The following is a 19,028-nucleotide window of genomic DNA, read 5'->3' on the forward strand; positions in this document are numbered from 1 at the left end:
TTGCATATGAGTCTACCTAGGTTTAGCTTTCCACAAAGAATACTAAGAGAACAAAGCAAATATGATGATAAAAGTAATTTGGAAAGTTGTTTAAAATTGCATGCCCTATCTGAATCATGAACATTTAATTTTGACGAGACTGTCCCTTTGACAAATTGAGTCATTACCAGATGGTGCACGCTCTCTGAGCAGGTGCTGTTTGTAAAATGCTGGTGCACGGTCCATACTTAAATATGCTTTTGAAACAGCTATAGGTTTTCTTAGAAGCATTTCTGCTTAAACATGTATATTACTAAAATGCTTCTGTTCAAAACTGAAATGCATTCATGTGGATTCCAATTTTGGCTGGAATGTCCCTTTAATATTTGTAGGTTTTATTCTCCAGGAACTGCCATTCCCTCCCAGTAAATCATTTACGTCCCTCCCCTGCAGGAGTTAAAAAAAAAATGCTTTGCCAGTTCTGCAGACTGTTTGAAATAGTTTAAATGCTTTGACACTCTGGGCTGGATAGGATAGGAGGCAGTTTACAGCATAATTCATATGCAAAACTACACTATAAATTTCTAACCTGTCTCAGTTGCTGTGGAACCATTAAGCACTTCATCAGAATACAGTAAAAGTAGCCCTACCATTTTTTGTTTGCATTGCAGTGACTCATCAAAAGTCTGTCTTAAACCAACACTTAGAGCATTCATCCGGCACCACTAAACCCCCTGTTTTTAGAGCATTGCTTGGAACTGGCATTTACTTGAAGTCTCTAATCAAAGGACTCTATTCATTGCGGAGAGCAAGCTGAATGTTAATCTGCATCCGGCCTATTCATTTACATGCAATGCACTGCCGTAGAGATTTGACTTGGTAAAAGCTTGTCTACAGCAGAAACAAAATACACAGGGTTTTGATACCTTTTTTTTCTCTCTCTTTTTCTTCCTTCCTGTGGCTATAGTTCCAAGGGATATTCAAGATCTGCCTCTGACTTTGCTTTTTAAGGTATGTTCAAAGATGATAGATATATCATATCACTAGCAAGTTGGGTTATTTTTTAGGAGGAGGGGGGTATATTTGCAGATGCAATAACTGATATTGGGCAGAACTCTCTCCCCCTTTCTGTCTCTGTCTCTATTTTATCTCATCACCCCCCCTGGCTCTGGTATTTCAGACAGCACATCATCCTACTGAAACAATACTTCTTTCTTTTATCAGCTTACTGTATACTATACCAGCAGAAATGCTTCTCAAAGACCTTTTTTTTCCTACAAAATCTGCCATTAAAGTCTACAGGATTATTTTGTTGTTGTAGATAAATCTATTTGTTATATCATAGTCATTTCCTAAGCTAGTGTGTCGTTGCATCTAAGGCAGTTCTCTGCTGTCATTAATATGCTAATGGGATAAATTTTAGGATGCAGGTAACTAGTGATATGAATGAGATTTTCTCTCTAGTGCATTCTCATTCAGCATGCAAGGGTGGAAGAAAATTGTAAATTCTGATTTTGGTGCACAAGATTAGTAAAAATAAAAAAAATATCTTGCTATACTTTCTGCAGCTTAATGCACCAAACTGTGTTTGTTGTTTTTTGGGTTTTTTTAAGAGCAAGGGGCTGAGTTATTGTCCTGATTTTGCATTGCTGTTAGGTAATTTGATGCAATACCATAACACAGTCTAAAGATATTTTGAGTTGTTTTCATTGAAGGATATTAAAGGCTTTGTCCGGCGTTGCCTCAGATCCAGACACTGTTGAGAGAGAGAGAGAGAAAGAGTGAGAGAGGAGGGGAGGGGGGGTATGCATTAATGGGGTTATGTCTGATTTAAAGAAGATGCCTTGCACTTTGTCAACTCATCTCATTTTTGTTTCTTTTTCTAAAATCTTCACAGGGCAGAACAGAGGACTCTTCTGATGGAAGTATAGAGGTAATGTCTCCACCCCTCCCCAACTGGGTATTAAAAATTTAGCATGTACAGTTCGCACTGCAGCATGTTGTATACGCTGTGATGCCCACTCAAATACTCTCAGCAGTCTTGGTGCCACATACTGTAAATTGAGATCTACAAGACAAGAGGGTACTTGGCTCAGGCATCTGTTCTGCAAGCTTGGCAATTGTCTGAATGTTCTTCCAAGTCGGTCTACTGGCCACATTCATGTTTACGTCTCAAACCATTAAATGTGTCTGGAGAAACCTGAATCTGATATTTGGAGACCCCCCCCCCCCTCTGCAAAAGGGTTGCAGTTACTCGTCCATCCCTAAGGCAGGTTTTGGTGAAGTGACCCAGCAAGTATAGCTCTGACATGTGAGTATGGTCTTTTGATTTTAGTGTGGTGTTTCGGGATACCCTCATTATTAATTCTAAGACTTCCTAGCAAGTTGTCCTAGAATAATAATGATTTGTCTCAGAGTCTAGCAGAGACATGGTTAAGATTTGGCAGCTGTTTTTGTGTTTGCTTTTCGGGGGAATACTTTATTTTTAATTTAATTTATATATTTTTGCTTATTGTGCAAAATTCAATAGTAGCTGTTGGATATATATTTTGAAACCATATAAGTTTTACACAGTGGTATGACAATGACAAATATATATTGTGTGATTCACTTTCTTTTTTTTTTTATATTCCATTTTTTTTATTAAACCTTTATTTTGCTGTGTGTTCCAATTTCTTAACGTCTCTGAATATGACTTTGTATGTCCCTTGTGGTCTGATTATTAGTTTAGGTTTTCCAGTTGTTATTACATGATATCATGATGTCTTTTCCTGCATGGGGTAGGTTTTGGAAATCCTTTGGCTTTTGCTGCTAGCACTTTGGATGAAGATATATTGTGATATGTGTTATTTCCCTTTTACTCATTGAACTTGATGTCTAAGTTCTGCTCCCCTTTGGTTAACATTAATAGATTATTTTGTATTAACAGATTAAATACAGTGTACGTAATGTAGCTGTAATTGGTTTGGATCTCAAATGCTTTTTCTTTATGAGATGTGCTGCACTTTATTTTGTATCAATTTTTTATTCTATTTATCTATCGATTGATATATCTTTATTAGGTTATCTATCGTCTGTCTGTTAATCTCTATCATCTACAGTATCTATCTATTTATCTATAGTATCTTTCATCTATCTATACATCCATCTTTCTATCTCTGTTTATCTATTCTTTTGTCTGTCCATCTCTATCTGTCTGTATCTATCTGTCTGTCTGTATATATATATGTCTGTAGCTATCTATCTATCTATCTATCTATCTATCTATCTATCTATCTATCGATCCTGTCTGTTTTTCTGCATGGCAAGTATTTGCAAAGACCCAGAATCTGGGGTTAGGCACTCACATGATTAATACTACTAGAAATCTTCTGTCCATAATCCAGAGTTTCTGTCACATATTATCTCAGCTAGAAATATCCATTAAACTATTTTACAAAACAAGTGTAAGGAAACTATTTGATACACAACTCTCTAGCAGCTAAAGAAGTCACCTTCCGGTCAGCGGCAATAATGACCTAAACACATAGGGATATGGCCCCTTTAAGGGGGGGATGACCTCCAATATTGCTGTAAATACAGTACAACTCCCCCGCCTGCAATATGATTTAGCACCAGCACTGCAGGGTAAGGTTCAGATGCCTTCATCACTGACTTTTTCATTCCTGCATGTTGAGTAAAGATGAGCTTATCATGACTCAATAAGTTACAAACACACAGCCTGTACTGTCTCTGCGTCTTTGTGTTGTTTCAGCTCCAGCTGATTATATCTACTGTATCTATCATTTATCTATATATCTGTGTGTGTGTGTATCTCTCTTGTCTGTCTGACTATCTATCTATCTCTCTCTCTTGTCTATGTGTCCTATCTATCTGTCTATCTATCTATCTATCTATCTATATATGTCTATTTGTCTTTCTGTTTATCTATCCTGACTCTTTTGCCTTTACATTTTTATATTCTATCCTCTTGCTGTTTTCCTCTCTCTGTTGTCCTCACTTTCTCTTTCATTCTGTTCTTATTTCTCTCTCTCTCTCTCTCTAACTCCTATCTATCTCTCTTTATCTTCTATGTTACTCTCTTCCATTACTCCCTCTCTCTTTATCTCTCCTAAACAGTACAGATCATGCGCCTGTCTCGATTAACCTTCACCCTGTCTATATACTAATTATGATCGCCTATACATACTATAAAGTTACAGAACACAAGCATGCTGCATCTATATAAATATATATATATATACACACACACCTACTAATTTACAAAGGGTTGTACACCTCTTGAATTTCTTTATAAAATTGTAAGACCATATATATATATATATATATATATATATATATATATATATATATATACAGTATATAGATATATAGCACTTATTTATCTATATACACACAACCAGCCTACCAGTATCGCAACCTAACTCTCTCTATGAAAATACAGACAACCTACTGATCAGTTACTAGAACCTATGTGTAGAGCAAGTTTATTCTTGACTGCTGGTATTTTGTCTGATTATCCATCTGCTCAGCAGTACAGGCCACCGTTCTATCTAACTAATCACTATCTATCTATCTATCTATCTATCTATCTATCTATCTATCATCTATATATCTCTATTTCTCTCTCTGTCTATCTATCTACCTATTTATCTGTCTGTCTCTCTCTCTCTCTCTCTCTATCTATCTATCTATCTATCCTTCCTTCCTTCCTATATCTATCTGTCTCTCTCTCTCTCTCTGTCTCTCTGCCAATAAAAAAATGTCGATCCCACTGTATATCGACCCAACAGCGCTTCTCCCTGTTATTTCAGTCTACCTATCTGTATAATTGTCCAAATTTGAAGATTTCTCAAGAGCTTAATCCTTCAGCCTTATGGCAGATTCCAGAATTCAGATTAAAACTTTTAATATAGTTATATAGTCCTAATATATAACAAAGGATTCTTGGTTTGTTCTCTAAGGAAAGTTTTTGAAACAGTAGACAAAACATTCTTTGTTTTGAAAGTTCACGGTACAAGGTTTTTTGTCATGTTGACATGTCTTTTATAGTAGTTATTTGATTAATTATTACCTTTGCAGCATATGGCTCATACATTTTTAAGTAATGTATACATTTGTGACATTTGTGCACACCATATACATCAACAGACTTCTTAGAATGTTAAATTAATTTAATTTATTAAAACTGTTTTGTTTGTTTTTCTTTGGCTTTTGTTTTTCAGATGTGAACTGTCTCGGAAATACTTTTGTTGAATGTCTAAAGAATCTTCCGCAATTATCCAGTCATGTCACAGATGTTACACATAGAGATTCCCAATTTTGGGAACACGGTACTAGGTTGCCTGAATGAGCAAAGGCTTATGGGACTTTACTGTGATGTCTCCATTGTTGTGAAAGGACAAGCCTTCAAGGCTCACCGTGCAGTGCTAGCAGCGAGCAGCTTGTACTTCCGAGATTTGTTCAGTGGGAACAGCAAAAGCGCATTTGAGTTACCAGCCACTGTTCCCCCTGCATGTTTTCAGCAAATACTTTCATTTTGCTACACTGGAAAGTTAACCATGGCTGCTAGCGAACAGCTCGTAGTGATGTATACAGCCGGATTCCTTCAAATCCAACACATCGTAGAACGGGGTACGGACCTTATGTTCAAAGTAAGCTCTCCACATTGTGACTCTCAGACTACCATGATTGAAGATGCCAGTTCGGAACCTCAAAGTCCTTGTAATCAGACCCAGGCGGCTTCTGTGCCCTATGTCATGTCGCCTTCCATGCCAATACCTCTTTTAACACGTGTGAAAAACGAGGGTCTGGAGTTGCAGCCTATAGCTGTGCCCAACTTACCCAGCAAAAGGTCAGCGGAGGCCAGAGACGGTTCAGGGGGCAACATTTCAACAGCTGCTCATACAAAGTTACCTCGTGTATCATACTATGGTATGTCTAGTTTGGCTGCTCTTTTCCCCAGCGTACAACAAGTGCAGTACTCTCAAGGAGAGCGCACAAGCCCTGGGGCAAGCAGTATTCCTACCACAGACAGTCCCACCTCCTACCACAATGAGGAGGATGATGAAGATGATGAGGCCTACGACACTATGGTGGAGGACCATTATGGACAGATGTATATCAAACCCAGTGGAGCATACTCAGGTACTCAACACATTGCTTCATTTTCTTACAATGCATATGATGTAAACCATCCACTGAGGGGGGAGGTCATAATTTATGGCCATCATAATAAATGCTCTACAGTACAGGGACATAAAACCCAATCTTTTTCTTTTATGATTCAGATAGAGGATGTAATTTTAAACAACTTTCCAATGTACTTACCCACTATATCTATATAGTATATTATACTGTTAGGTAATATCGGGCAGACTTGCTGGGCCTATGGCTCTTAACTACTGTCAATATCTATGTTTCTATCTACTTTATCTACTATATATTTGTTTTGTTCTCTTGATATCCTCTGTTGAAAAGGATACCTAGGTAGACTCAGGAGCTGCTGATTGGTGGCTGCACACATATGCCTCATGTTATGGGCTGACCCAATGCATTTAGCTAGCTCCCAGTATTCCATTTATGCTTCTTCAACAAAGGATACCAATAGAATGAAGCAAATTTAGATAATAGAAGTAAATTGGAAAAATGCTTAAAATTGTATAATCTATCTGAATTATGAAAAAAAAATTGTGTTTCATGTCCCTTTAATACTTGCTATTCCTATATCATCATTTCTGATATCACATAGTTTATGTTTTATCATTTTATCTTTTATACTTTTCAACAAATGATACAAAGAGACGGAAACAAATTAGATAGAAATAATTTGGAAAGGTATTTAAAATGACATGCTCTGTCTGAATCATGAAAGAAAAAATGTCTGGGACTTCACGTCCCTTTAAATTCCCTCTTGGGAACCACAAGTATTGCAGTTCTCGGTTGGAAGAGAAATGCAGAATTGATATTTTCTAATGTATTAGTTAATTTCATTTTTGTGTTTGCATTTTCCTTTAATACCTTTTTGTAAAATCAACAACTGAAAGAAAATGTATCATCATTTGTGTAGCATTAATAAGTCAGATGTAGGCAGTAATATAACAAATCTGGTTACAGTTCATTTACCAAAGACCAAATGTGGTGACACCTACAACAGACAGAATGAACATTGGCTAAAAATAAATATGACTTAGACAATGATAAGATAATTTGCTAAAAATATAGGTCATATCAAACCTTCTTTATCCACAAGGATACTTATTCCGGTATAGACTATATTCTAATCAAACAGTAAAGTGCTTCAACTATGTGTTTAACCCCTGAAAAGTGGTTAAAAAATATTAAAAGGAACATGAAACTCAAAATGTTTCTCTTGGTATCTATTGTTAAAGGAGCAGCAATGCATTATTGGGAGCTAGCTGAACACTTTGGGTGAGCCAGTCACAAGAGGCATATACGTGTGGCAATTAATCAGCAGCTAGCTCCCAGTAGGGCATTGTTGCTCATGAGCCTACCTAGGTATGCTTTTCAACAAAGGATGCCAAGAGTATGAAGCAAAGTAGAAAATTGCGTGCTCTCTCTGAATCATGAACATTTCATTTTGACTTTACTGGCCCTTTAAAGTTGTGCTCAGGAGCCCCGTTGCATTGGAATGGTACCAGAGCATGCTGGGATTAACGAGGCACACAAGTTATAATTGAACTTTCATGGCTCAGACAGATCATTTTACTTTTATTAGCAGGTTTACTTTGTTCTCTTGGTATCATTTGTTAAAAACCCTATCTAGGCAGTACTAGGCATAGCAATGCACTACTTGCTAGCTCATGATTGGTGGCTGCACACACACACGTCTCTTGTCATTGGCTCACCAGATGTGTTTAAATATAAATGTACTGTAATAGAAATATTCTGATCTATACAAATGACTACATATTTTAGATAGACTTAAAGGGACACTGAACCCAAAAAAATTCTTTTGTGATTCAGATAGAGCATGAAATTTTAAGCAACTTTCTAATTTACTCCTATTATCAAATGTTCTTTATTCTCTTGATATATTTATTTGAAATGCAAGAATGTAAGTTTAGATGCCAGCCCATTTTTGGTGAACAACGTAGGTTGTCCTTGCTGATTGGTGGATAAATTCATCCACCAATCAAAAACTGCTGTCCAGAGTTCTGAACCAAGAAAAAAAGCTTAGATGCCTTCTTTTTCATATAAAGATAGCAAGAGAACGAAGAAATATTGCTAATAGTAGTAAATTAGAAAGTTGCTTAAAATGACATGCTCTATCTGAATCACGAAAATAATTTTTTTTGGGTTCAGTGTCCCTTTAAAGGGACAGTAAAGTCATAATTAGACATTCCTGATCTAGACAGAGTATACAATTTTTAAACAACAATTTACTTCTAATATTTAATTTGCTTCCTTCTCTTGTTATCCTTTGCTGAAAGCTTTATCTAGGTAAGCTCAGGAGCAGCAAAGAACCTAGGTTCTAGCTGCTGATTGGTGGCTGTGTGTGTGTGTATGTATATATATATATATATATATATATATATATATATATATATATATATATATATATATATATATATATATATATATATATATATATATATATATATATATATATATATATATATATATATATAAAATTTATACCAATTGTCATTGGCTCACCCATGTGTTTAGTTAGAATCCAGTAGTGAATTGCTGCTCCTTCAACAAATAATACGAAGAGAATGAATCAAATTAGATAATAGAAGTAAATTAGTAAATTGTTTAAAATTGTATTCTCTCACAGAATCATGAAAGAAAATGTTTGGGTTTCATGTCCCTTTAAAGGGACACTAAACCCACATTTTTCTTATATGATTCAGATTGAGCATGAAATTTTAAGCAACTTTCTAATTTACTCCTATTATCAAATTTTCTTCATTCTCTTGCAACAGAACAGAGACAAATTGATAATAGGAATAAATTAGAAAGGTGCTTAACATTGCTGCTCTTTTCTGAATCATTCAAGAAAAATGTTTGATTTAGTATCCCTTTTAAATGATACAGATTCATTTTTATTAGATCAGATAACCAGTCATTATCAAACTAACACGTGGTTCTTCGTAATCATAAAAATATTTATTTACAGTTAAAATTGTGTGTCCAGTGAGCAGGTAGAGATATCATTTCTCTAATATGTTAAGCATTCTTTTTGCGTGGTTCGGTTATGCGCGTCATTCCTCTGGTTTACGCACGGCAAACCCCTCGTTAAAACATAGAAACCACAAGGCCAACAAAGAACAGTGGTTACTCAACCAGATACCCTTGTGCATTGCACAGCTATGATGAGTCTATTTCAGGGATTATCTCAAATTGTATTTCCTTCCTTTACATTTTATGCTATTAATCATATGAGTTTAACATTCCATAACATCTGAGTCGGATAAACACATAAAAACAAGTCCAAAGTCTGAGGTTTGGATTGTTACTTAAAGGGACACTCAACTCAAAATTAAACTCTCATGATTCAGATTGAGCAGCAATTTTAAACAACTTTCCAATTTACTTGCATTTAACAAAATGTGCACAGTCTTTTTATATTTACACTTTTGAGTCCCCAGCTCCTACTGAGCATGTGCAAGTATTCATAGAATATACCTACAGTATATGCATTTGTGATTGGCTGATGGCTGTCTCATGATGCAGTGGGAGGGGAAATATACATAACTTTAAATTTGTTAGAAAAAAATCTTCTACTCATTTCAAATTCAGACTAAGTGCTATTGCATTGTCTTTTTAGCATGCATTTGTTGATTATGCAAATCTACTGTATTTACAAATCCTTTAATGAAAACTCAAGTATTTTAATAATAATGATACTAATAATGATATTTTATAGAAAAATAAGGGGATTTTGTGGATAAAAGGCTTGTTGTTGTTTTTTTTTCTTTGTATACAAGTTCAGTATTCGCCACAGAAAATGTTGCCAGCCGGGTGGGGGCAGTGTAATACTTTGCAATACTGTAACATTTTCTGTTATTTATAAATGTTACTTAAGATAGCCAAAGCTCAAATCAATTGCATAATTTAACATACATTTATTTTGCTAGAATTTGTGCAACAGACACTGAAAACAATATTTTAAAGTGACATGAAATCCACAATTTTTCTGTCATGATTCAGATAGAGAATACAGTTTTACTTCCATTATCAAATTAGCTCCATTCTCATGTTATTCTTTGTTGAATAGATATCTAGATAGGTAGCATGTGCATCCCTGAAGCACTACATAACAGGAAATAGTGCTCTCATCTAGTGCTCTTGCTAATGTATAATAACATTGTTGCAAAATTGCTGCCATATATAGTCCTGCAGACACGTGCACGCTCCTGATCTACCTTCCTGCTTTTCAACAAAGTGTAGCAAGAAAATGAAGAAAATTTGATAATAAAAGTAAATCTGAATATGAAAGAAATAGGTGCTGAGGAGGACACTGCTTCACAAACAGCTTTATTTTATATGTTAATGTTTAAATAATATTCCCTCTTTTGCATTGTAGAACTTTATTGAGTTTACGGACTCTTTAACGTTCTGTGTTCTCTGGCTTTAATACTAATGTCTAGAGTAATGCTGTTTATAAGGAACTGCTAAAGGAAAACATTAATGTCATGATCCCAAAAAATTGTCTTTAAACGGACATAAAAGTTCTTAAAATAAAAATCTGTAATGTGTGAGAGCTTTGTGTTATTACATTATAGCTCGGATATAACTGTGCTGTTAAACGCATATTTAAATTTATCTTCAGAGCAGCAATCCACTACTGGTAGTTCTCTGAAAACATCTGGTTACCCAATTGCAAAAGGCATATGCTTGTAGCCACCAATCAGCAGCTGGCTCCCAGTATTATTATTATTATTGGTTATTTGTATAGTGCTGAAAAAATTCTGTAGAGCTGGAAGGTGCATTGCTGCCAGGCCTGACCTTTGAGCAGGGCAAGATGGGCACCATGCTTTGGGGCCCCCCCACACTTTTAGGGGTGAGAGTATGAGAAGGTGCAATGTATAACCTGCATTTAGTTTATGAAGAAGTGTTTATGGTATCAGGAGGTGTAATATATACTTTTATTCTTTATATAGGTAACACAAAATTTTGAGACATGGGTGGGCCCTGGGTCCCCACAAATTTGCCTTGCCCAGGACCCCACATCTGCTAAGGGAGCCTACCTTGGTATGCTTTTCAACAAAGAATACCAAAGAATAAAGTATATTTGATAAATAATTACAGCAGTATCTTACAATTGCATGTTTATCAGAATCATGAAAGTATCATTTTAAAGTCATATTTTTTATTTGTATTGATAGTATATAGCAACAGTTAAACACTGCAATGCAGATGACTAAATAAATGTTTTTACAAAAAAAATATTGGTATAAAAACTGCAGGTTTTTTTGCAAATCCAGAGTAGTTCATGCATAGCCTAATTAAAAAAAAAAAAGAACCTTGAGTATAGTTCTATTTGTTGCAGCCAATCAGAGCTCAGAGTCTGTGCACTGTTCGTAACTAATTCAAGTGTGGTCAATTTGAACAATTTCTTACAATTCCAGTGGTGAATTTACATATTTATATAAGAGATGGTAGAAATTTGGAGTTTGTTTTTATATTAAACACCTTTTAATTTTGTGTAAAAATTGTACTTTGCCCACAATCCCTTGGAAGCCAAAAAGCAATGCTGTTACCTGCTGCAAGTCAAACAGCTGGTTTATGCAATTTGCAGCATTTTAAAAACACAGGTTACAAGTGTTGCTTTTTGGCTTCTGTGGTGAGTCTTTTTACACAAAAGCAACACATTTTAAACATCACTTTTAAAGGGATATGAACCCCCCAAAAAATTGCTTTTGTTATTCGAGTGCTTTTGCAAATAAATAACATTGTTGCAGAGCCTCAGTCATACAGTGCTCCAGAAATAGTCCGGCTCCTAGCTTATCTTTCTGTTTTTCAACAAAAGATACCAAGAGAACGAATACAAATTGACAATAGAAATAAATTAGAAAGTTGTTTAAAATCGCATGCTTTATCTGAATCATAAAATATATGTTTTGAGTTTCATATCCCTTTAATTAGCCGTGAGCTGTGTTTCAGAAACTTTCAATGTACTGTGTAACGCTAGATGCAAATATTCGTTTTTGGACATTTTCATTGGTTGTCAGACGTTTATCTATGTTTTACAAGAGCAGAAATGATAACATATATTATGGTTTCTAATGATTTGTTGACCAGGTCACCCCAAATATATTCATGTGTCCGTCCATCTGATTCTAAATATTGACTCAAATTGCAGCCTAGCACTAGATAAGCTTGTATGGTGTATACTTTCGTGATACAATGAATAACTATAAGCACATTATGTTGTAGGTTAAAAGAATTCCATAACCAACAATCTGTTTAATCAAAATTGTGTGCATATAAGCCGTGACCTTAGTCTAGAAGAATCTCCTCTCTGCTATCTCGCTTGCTGCAGTATTTGACGTGAAATCTAACATGTGTTATGACTGACCTGATTAGAGTTTTCTGACAGTTATCATTTTTGGATCGGTACCAAGAATCTTCTTACATAGGCAACAAAAAACGTTATTGTGAAATGTTGTGTCCTAGGAGTTACTGTGTTGATAATATTTACTGTGTCCAAAGCCACAAACCGCTTTGGCATTTAGCAAAATTCAGTTGATTTGTTATTAAATAAATAGTGATAAGAACAGGTTGCAATTGTATGCTATCCACCTTAACACTTGTGTACATACTACACAATGCTTTGACGCTACAACGTATCAAGCTTAAAGGATTCCAATTATAATGTACCAAGCATTTCCTTATTTACTTTTTGTGCACTGGGATAGATTAGAAAAAAAGCTTTTTCATACTATATCATGTCTGTCTATCTATCTATCTATCTATCTATCTATCTATCTATCTATCTATCTATCTATCTATCTATCCTATATCTATCTATCCTATATATATTTATCATCTATCTATTTATCTATCATCTATCTATATATCTATCTATCATCTATCTATGTATCTATCTATTTATCTATCATCTATCTATGTATCTATCTATCAGTATCATTTATCTATCTATTTTTTCAAGTAATTTAACATTGTATTAAAAAACTCTTTCCCCCTGAGATTGGCATGTCATGTACTATTCTCTTATAGTATAGGTAGCTGCTTATTAGTATATGTGTAAAAGCTTATGCACAGTGCATATGCATCAGTCAGAAGCTCACAAGTCTGCACAATTGGTACCAGGAGTGCTCAGTGAATAGTATGCACTAGATTGCCTATTTACAGATAGTAGGGACATTGGCTCGATTTTCCTTCCCCCCCAGACAATGGGAGTTGTATTTAATTTATATATAGAGTTTTTTTTTAATATGACCATAGTTCATTTACATACCTCCCACATTTCAGTTGTAAACTATGTACCAGGTGTGTGTGATGCCCAAGTAGAGTATGGATTGGTCATCCTTGGTAATTTGAGTATTCCCACAAAAACAGGAGTTAAACAGTAAATTCCCAGAAAATGGCATTCCTGCTAGTTTTTGAGTTAATTGAAGCTCCGCATCATTAGTAAAAAAAAAAAAGAAGGGTTAATTCTTCTTTAATATATTCAGAGAATAATGTTGTTCATCTTGGCAACTATTTAATTTCTGTCCTTTCTGGGAGTATCAAATGTAAATGTGTCTGTGTGTGTATATACGTACGTCTGGTATTGCTTTTTTTGCACTTGTTATATAGAAGTATAGATTTATGTTCTAATAAATAGTATTTGTAATATTTGTTCACTGGCCCCTTCAGTGCAACCCCCCCCCCCCAAAAAAAAATTAAAAAAATCAAATGTGACTCATTTAAAAAGACTGAACAACCATGATATGAATTATAGACACATGATTGCAAGGGATGTAAATCTGTCTTGCCTCAAAGTCCACAAATACAGAGATTCTTAATCTTCTGATATGTGCACGTTGCTAGCAGTATACTAAAGACCTTTCTGGGCAACTGGCCTTCCATAGCATTGCAAGAAAATGTTTGTAAACCCTTTAGAATTAGCTGAATTTCAGCATAATTTTCTCCTAAAAATGTAGTTCCTTCTACTACTAATAATAGACAATCTTATATAAAATACAAACAGTTGAACTTCTTTTTTTCTTCTTCTTGAACATTGTTCAGATGTTCTCAGTCAAAGTTGGGTAAATTATGTGAACTGTATTATTTAATAACTAGTAAATCCCCCTTTTGTAGCAATAACTTCTATCGCGTCCATTACCATCCATCAAGCAATCAAATTAGCCAAAATTGAAAATGAAAGATTAATTGCAAAGGATTCTAATTCAAACCCTAAAAGGTTATTTAAGTACATAAATAGCAAAAAATCTAAGAAGGACAATATAAGTACATTAAAATGCGTGGAGGGTATCATTATTACCAGTGACAGGAAGAAGGCTGAGGTACTAAACCAATTCTTTTCTTCAAGTATACACAAGAGAGGAACCAATGGAGGAAGGATACTTTGGAACAAACTAGAAGATGCCAGCCCATACCAATAACTGGGTTATGTCTGGAGGATATCAGGAAAAAAATGGTTAATATTAAGGTATATAAAACTCCTGGCCCAGATGGAATACACCCAAGCGTTTTACGGGAACTTAGCACTGTTATAGACAAACCTCTACTCTTAATTTTTCAAGACTCAATATCCACAGGTATAGTACCCCAGGACTGGCGTAAAGCTGATGTGGTGACACTCTTCAAAAGGTGAAACAGGGCTGATCCAGGAAGCTATAGACCAGTTAGTTTGACATCAATAGTGGGGAAGATACTTGAAGGGATTATAATGGATTATATTGATGAGTACATTTGTGTAAACAAGATTATGAGTTCAAATCAGCATGGTTTTATGAGAAATAGATCATGTCAAACTAATCTAATTAGATTCTACGAGGAAGGAAGTAAAAATATAGATAAAGAGGAATCAGTTGATGTGTTATACTTAGGTTATGCAAAGGCGTTTGATAGAGTGCCACATGAGAGATTAATGTACAAAATTTAGGGACTGGGAATATCTGAAAATGTAGTAGTAAATGGATCATACTCAGATTGAACAAAGGTAATCAGTGGAGTCCCCCGGGGATCAGTACTGGGGCCCTGTTCTTTTTAATATTTTTATTAATGACTTGGAGCAAAGATTAAATAGCGACATCTCTATTTTTCGAGCAGGATGAACTTTCGTTACAAAGGGATCTGCAAAAATTAGAAGTATGGGCAAGTAAATGGAAAATGAGATTTAATACGGGAAAAGGCAAGGTTCTACATTTTGGAAGTAAAAATAAGCAAGCAATTTAAATGGGACAAGAGTTAGCCAAACAGAGGAGGAAATGGATTTGGGAGTATTTATAGTTAACAAGCTAAAGATGGGTGCAAAATGCAGGGCAGTGGCTTCTAAGGCTAATACAATTTTAGCATGTTTTAAAAGAAGCATTGCTAAAAAAGAAGGAAATATAATTCTGTCACTATATAAATCCCTAGTAAGACCTCACATTAAGTATGGAGTGCAGTTCTGGGGACCGATCTCAAAAAAAGACATTGCAGACCTAGAAAAAGTTCAGAGAAGGGCCACAGAGCTAATAAGTGTAATAAAGAATTTAAGTTATGAGGAGAGGCTAGCCAAACTGGGTCTCTTTCTGGCTTTCTCTAGAAAAAAAGGCGCTTGAAATGTGACATGATTACTTTATATAAATATATTCAAGGCCCATATACAGAGATGGCAGAAGCTATGTTTAGGAGATTTAATCTCCTGCAACAGAAACATTTTTTCACTTTAAGAGCAATAAAATTGTGGAACTCATTACCAAAGGAGGTAGTGAATGTCAATACCTTAGATGCATTTAAAAATGGTTTGGATACATTTCTGGATAGAAACAGAACTCATGGATATGATTGCTCAACTTTAAAGTGAAGGTAAACTTTGATGAAAGAAAACCTGGTTTTTAAAAATACTATTAAAAACAGGGGCACTTTCATTCATCAAAGTTTAGAAAGCAGCCGTTTTGTTTAAACACTTACCTTTCTTCTCTTCACAGCTGGAGCAGCTTCCTCCAATCACGGCTTTCCCCCCAGGGGAATCATTGCCTGATGCCATGCCGTGATTGGAGGAAGCCGGATTAGTCATTGCTGACGTGTGAAGAGAGGATCTCCGGGTGGGGTAAAATGCTGCTCCGGCTGTGAAGAGAAGAGAGGTAAATTTATACACAAAACGGCTGCTTTCTAAACTTTTGATGAATGAAAGTGCCCCTGTTTTAACCTCATCTACTATGTTACTGTGTTATGTGTTATGTGTTTCATGTAGCAGCTTATCTGACTTGCACAACAACTATAAAGAATTGTAGTTGATTCCTCCTTTACAAAACTGTTTTGGTGCATTGGTATCTCTTGGATTTCTTGTTTGAATAGCTCTTTTCATGTCATTTCACAACATTTCAGTTATGTTAAGGTCTGGAACACAGATCTTCTTTTTTTTTAATCGTTATGTTTTATTTTTTTATTGCATTTTGGGTTATTGTCTTGGTGCAACACCCAACTTCTATTATCAATAAAAAATTCTGGACACAATTTCAATTAATTGTTCCTTTTATATAATAGGAATCTGTTCAGGTTATGAGGAAGCAACGTAGCCACAAACCATAATGGTTTCATTGTGTACTTCAAGGTAAACCCTATGGAACCAAATCCTCATTTCATGGGATCAAAACCTCACCTTAACTTTTTTCTTATCCATCTGCAGAACATTTATCTGAGAACCATCGAGGGGCATGTAGTTTCTCCTTAGCAATTGTTTGTTGTTTTTTTTTTGATAGAGTGACAAAATTAGCAATGTGATTTACTGTGGATTGATGAACACCCACATATCTAAAATGCTTTTGTAGCCTTTTCTTTTATGCATAGCTACAGTTCTTCTTCTAAGGTCTAATGATAATTGTTTGATAATAACACAGTTCAACATCTCTACCTTAAGATGAACAGGCCCTATCCATAACCAAAATCTTTCTACCTCTTTTATCGGTCAAGGCATCTCCAACCCAAACCTCCACCACTCACTTCTCATTGATTTTAACACCAGACTCCACTTAGTATTTGGAGAAGTAATTAAGTCAGAAACCAAAATACTTTTTCAACCTACTCTTTGAATGTTTTAGTAATAAGTATTGAATGAGGAAGTACAAATGTTAGTGCGTTATTAGTTTAAGCAGATTATGTTTATTAGATTTATGTGCACAAATCTAGGTAAGTCCAAAGAGATCACAAACTGTTCTACAACTGTATTTGTTCACCAAAGCTGATCCACCGTATTTCCCATAACGTATCATAATTCTTGGTCATATGTTGAGCTGCCCCGTGGTATAATTGTTCTGAGACTCTGCCCCATATTGTAAAAAGCTGACATGAAGAGTGAACTTGGCATTGATCTCTTTGACTGGATGTCAGACATAAGGTCTTAGTTGATCTTGTTTATATATTCTTTGACATATTGTGGCATCCGAGTCTCTCGCTCTTTACAGAACAGCAGAATAATAATATATAACAGTTTGTAAACTGCCATCTGTGAATCTTCTACAGTTACCACCAGATAAAAATGAATAATATGTTTTATATTCTATGCGTATAATTTGCTATATACATTGGGTGTTTTGTTGTAGAAACAGTTGATGAGTGTGGTAAATATTCCAGTACCCTTTTTATTCTTACCCTTTTATGATATATATATATATATATATATTGTGTATACATAAAAACAGACTATGCTTCATACACTATTTCCTAAAATATTAAAGAAACAGTAAAGTCAAATTTAAACTTCATGATTGAGGTAGAGCAAGCAATTTAAATCTTTTTTTTTTTTCAATATACTACTATTAGTTAATTTGCTTTCTTCTCTCTGCATCCTGTGTAGAAAAGAATACCTAGATATGCTCAAGAACAGCAATGCACTACTGAGAGCTAGCTGTTTATTGGTGGCTGCACATATGTCTCTTGTCATTGGTTCAGACAATGTGTTCAGGTATCTCTCAGTAGTAAATTGCTGCTCTTTCAAGCAAAGATGTCACTGAGGAGTTTTTTGTTGTTTTGTTACCAACAACAAAAATGAAATAATTTGAATATCATTGTTTAAAGATTGAAATGCGCTGAAATGTAATTCATGGAAGAGTATGTTTTTCATAGAAAGTGAATTGTATTGTGTAGTAAATGTGTTTTCATCTGTAACTTACATTTCTTTTCAGGTACTGAATAATTTGTGTATTTAAAGTTGTTTTATAATTATTTATAGAAATGTATCAACAACTGTAAACATGAGGGTCTTTTTTTAAACACAGAAACCAAATATAAAAAATTGCAATTTATATATAGAATATATCAGTAGTTATGCACTGCATTATAGTATTTTATATGTTTTGTGGAATTTGTAGATTTTTAGATAGTAGATTTTGCAAATTGAGAGCCAGTGCAGGGATATATCCCTTGAGAATTATGGTAGAATTAATTTTTCTAGCCAGGTACAGATGGATGTAAATGAACGTATGCTGTAATTTAAGCAATCACTGTGTAGAACGTTGCAGGTTTGGATACATTTCACCAAACTTAAGTATTTTGGATGTCCTCCAGCTTCCCTAAGAGATGAAGAGCACACACAATTTTCCGAGGTACTTAACAGCAAAAGCAGGCAAAACAAACAAGTATATTGTGGTGGTGTTTTATTTTCTTTAATTAAACATTTTTGGCTAGATTACAAGTAAAGCAGTATTTATTGCTCTTGCTTGAGTGCTAATACCGCTGAAAGTAAACTTTTTATTACAAATTGAAAGATTGTTTTTTTTATGCGCACAGGCAAAGCCCAAAGCGCACAAACGTCAGGACTTTGTATACCGTGACCAAAAAAAACTTGCGCGTACCCGCTAAACAACACCCTATTTAACCAAGTCTGCTATATTCAAAGGTAG

The 19,028-nt window shown here is 34.9% G+C and overlaps 1 protein-coding gene across 1 annotated transcript in view; it reads left to right on the forward strand.

Moving 5' to 3' along the window:
- Positions 1-944: 944 nt before the first annotated feature.
- The window catches only part of NACC2 (NACC family member 2), an 87,388-nt gene continuing 69,304 nt past the window's right edge, over positions 945-19,028 (forward strand). The window contains exons 1-3 of the mRNA XM_053695507.1: positions 945-990; positions 1,877-1,912; positions 5,205-6,126. Coding sequence (XP_053551482.1) covers positions 5,268-6,126 — 859 coding nt within the window. The 5' untranslated portion in view covers positions 945-990; positions 1,877-1,912; positions 5,205-5,267. The remainder of the gene's footprint in view (positions 991-1,876; positions 1,913-5,204; positions 6,127-19,028) is intronic.

Source organism: Bombina bombina, chromosome 12 (genome assembly GCF_027579735.1).
Source record: "Bombina bombina isolate aBomBom1 chromosome 12, aBomBom1.pri, whole genome shotgun sequence".
Taxonomy (NCBI): domain Eukaryota; kingdom Metazoa; phylum Chordata; class Amphibia; order Anura; family Bombinatoridae; genus Bombina; species Bombina bombina.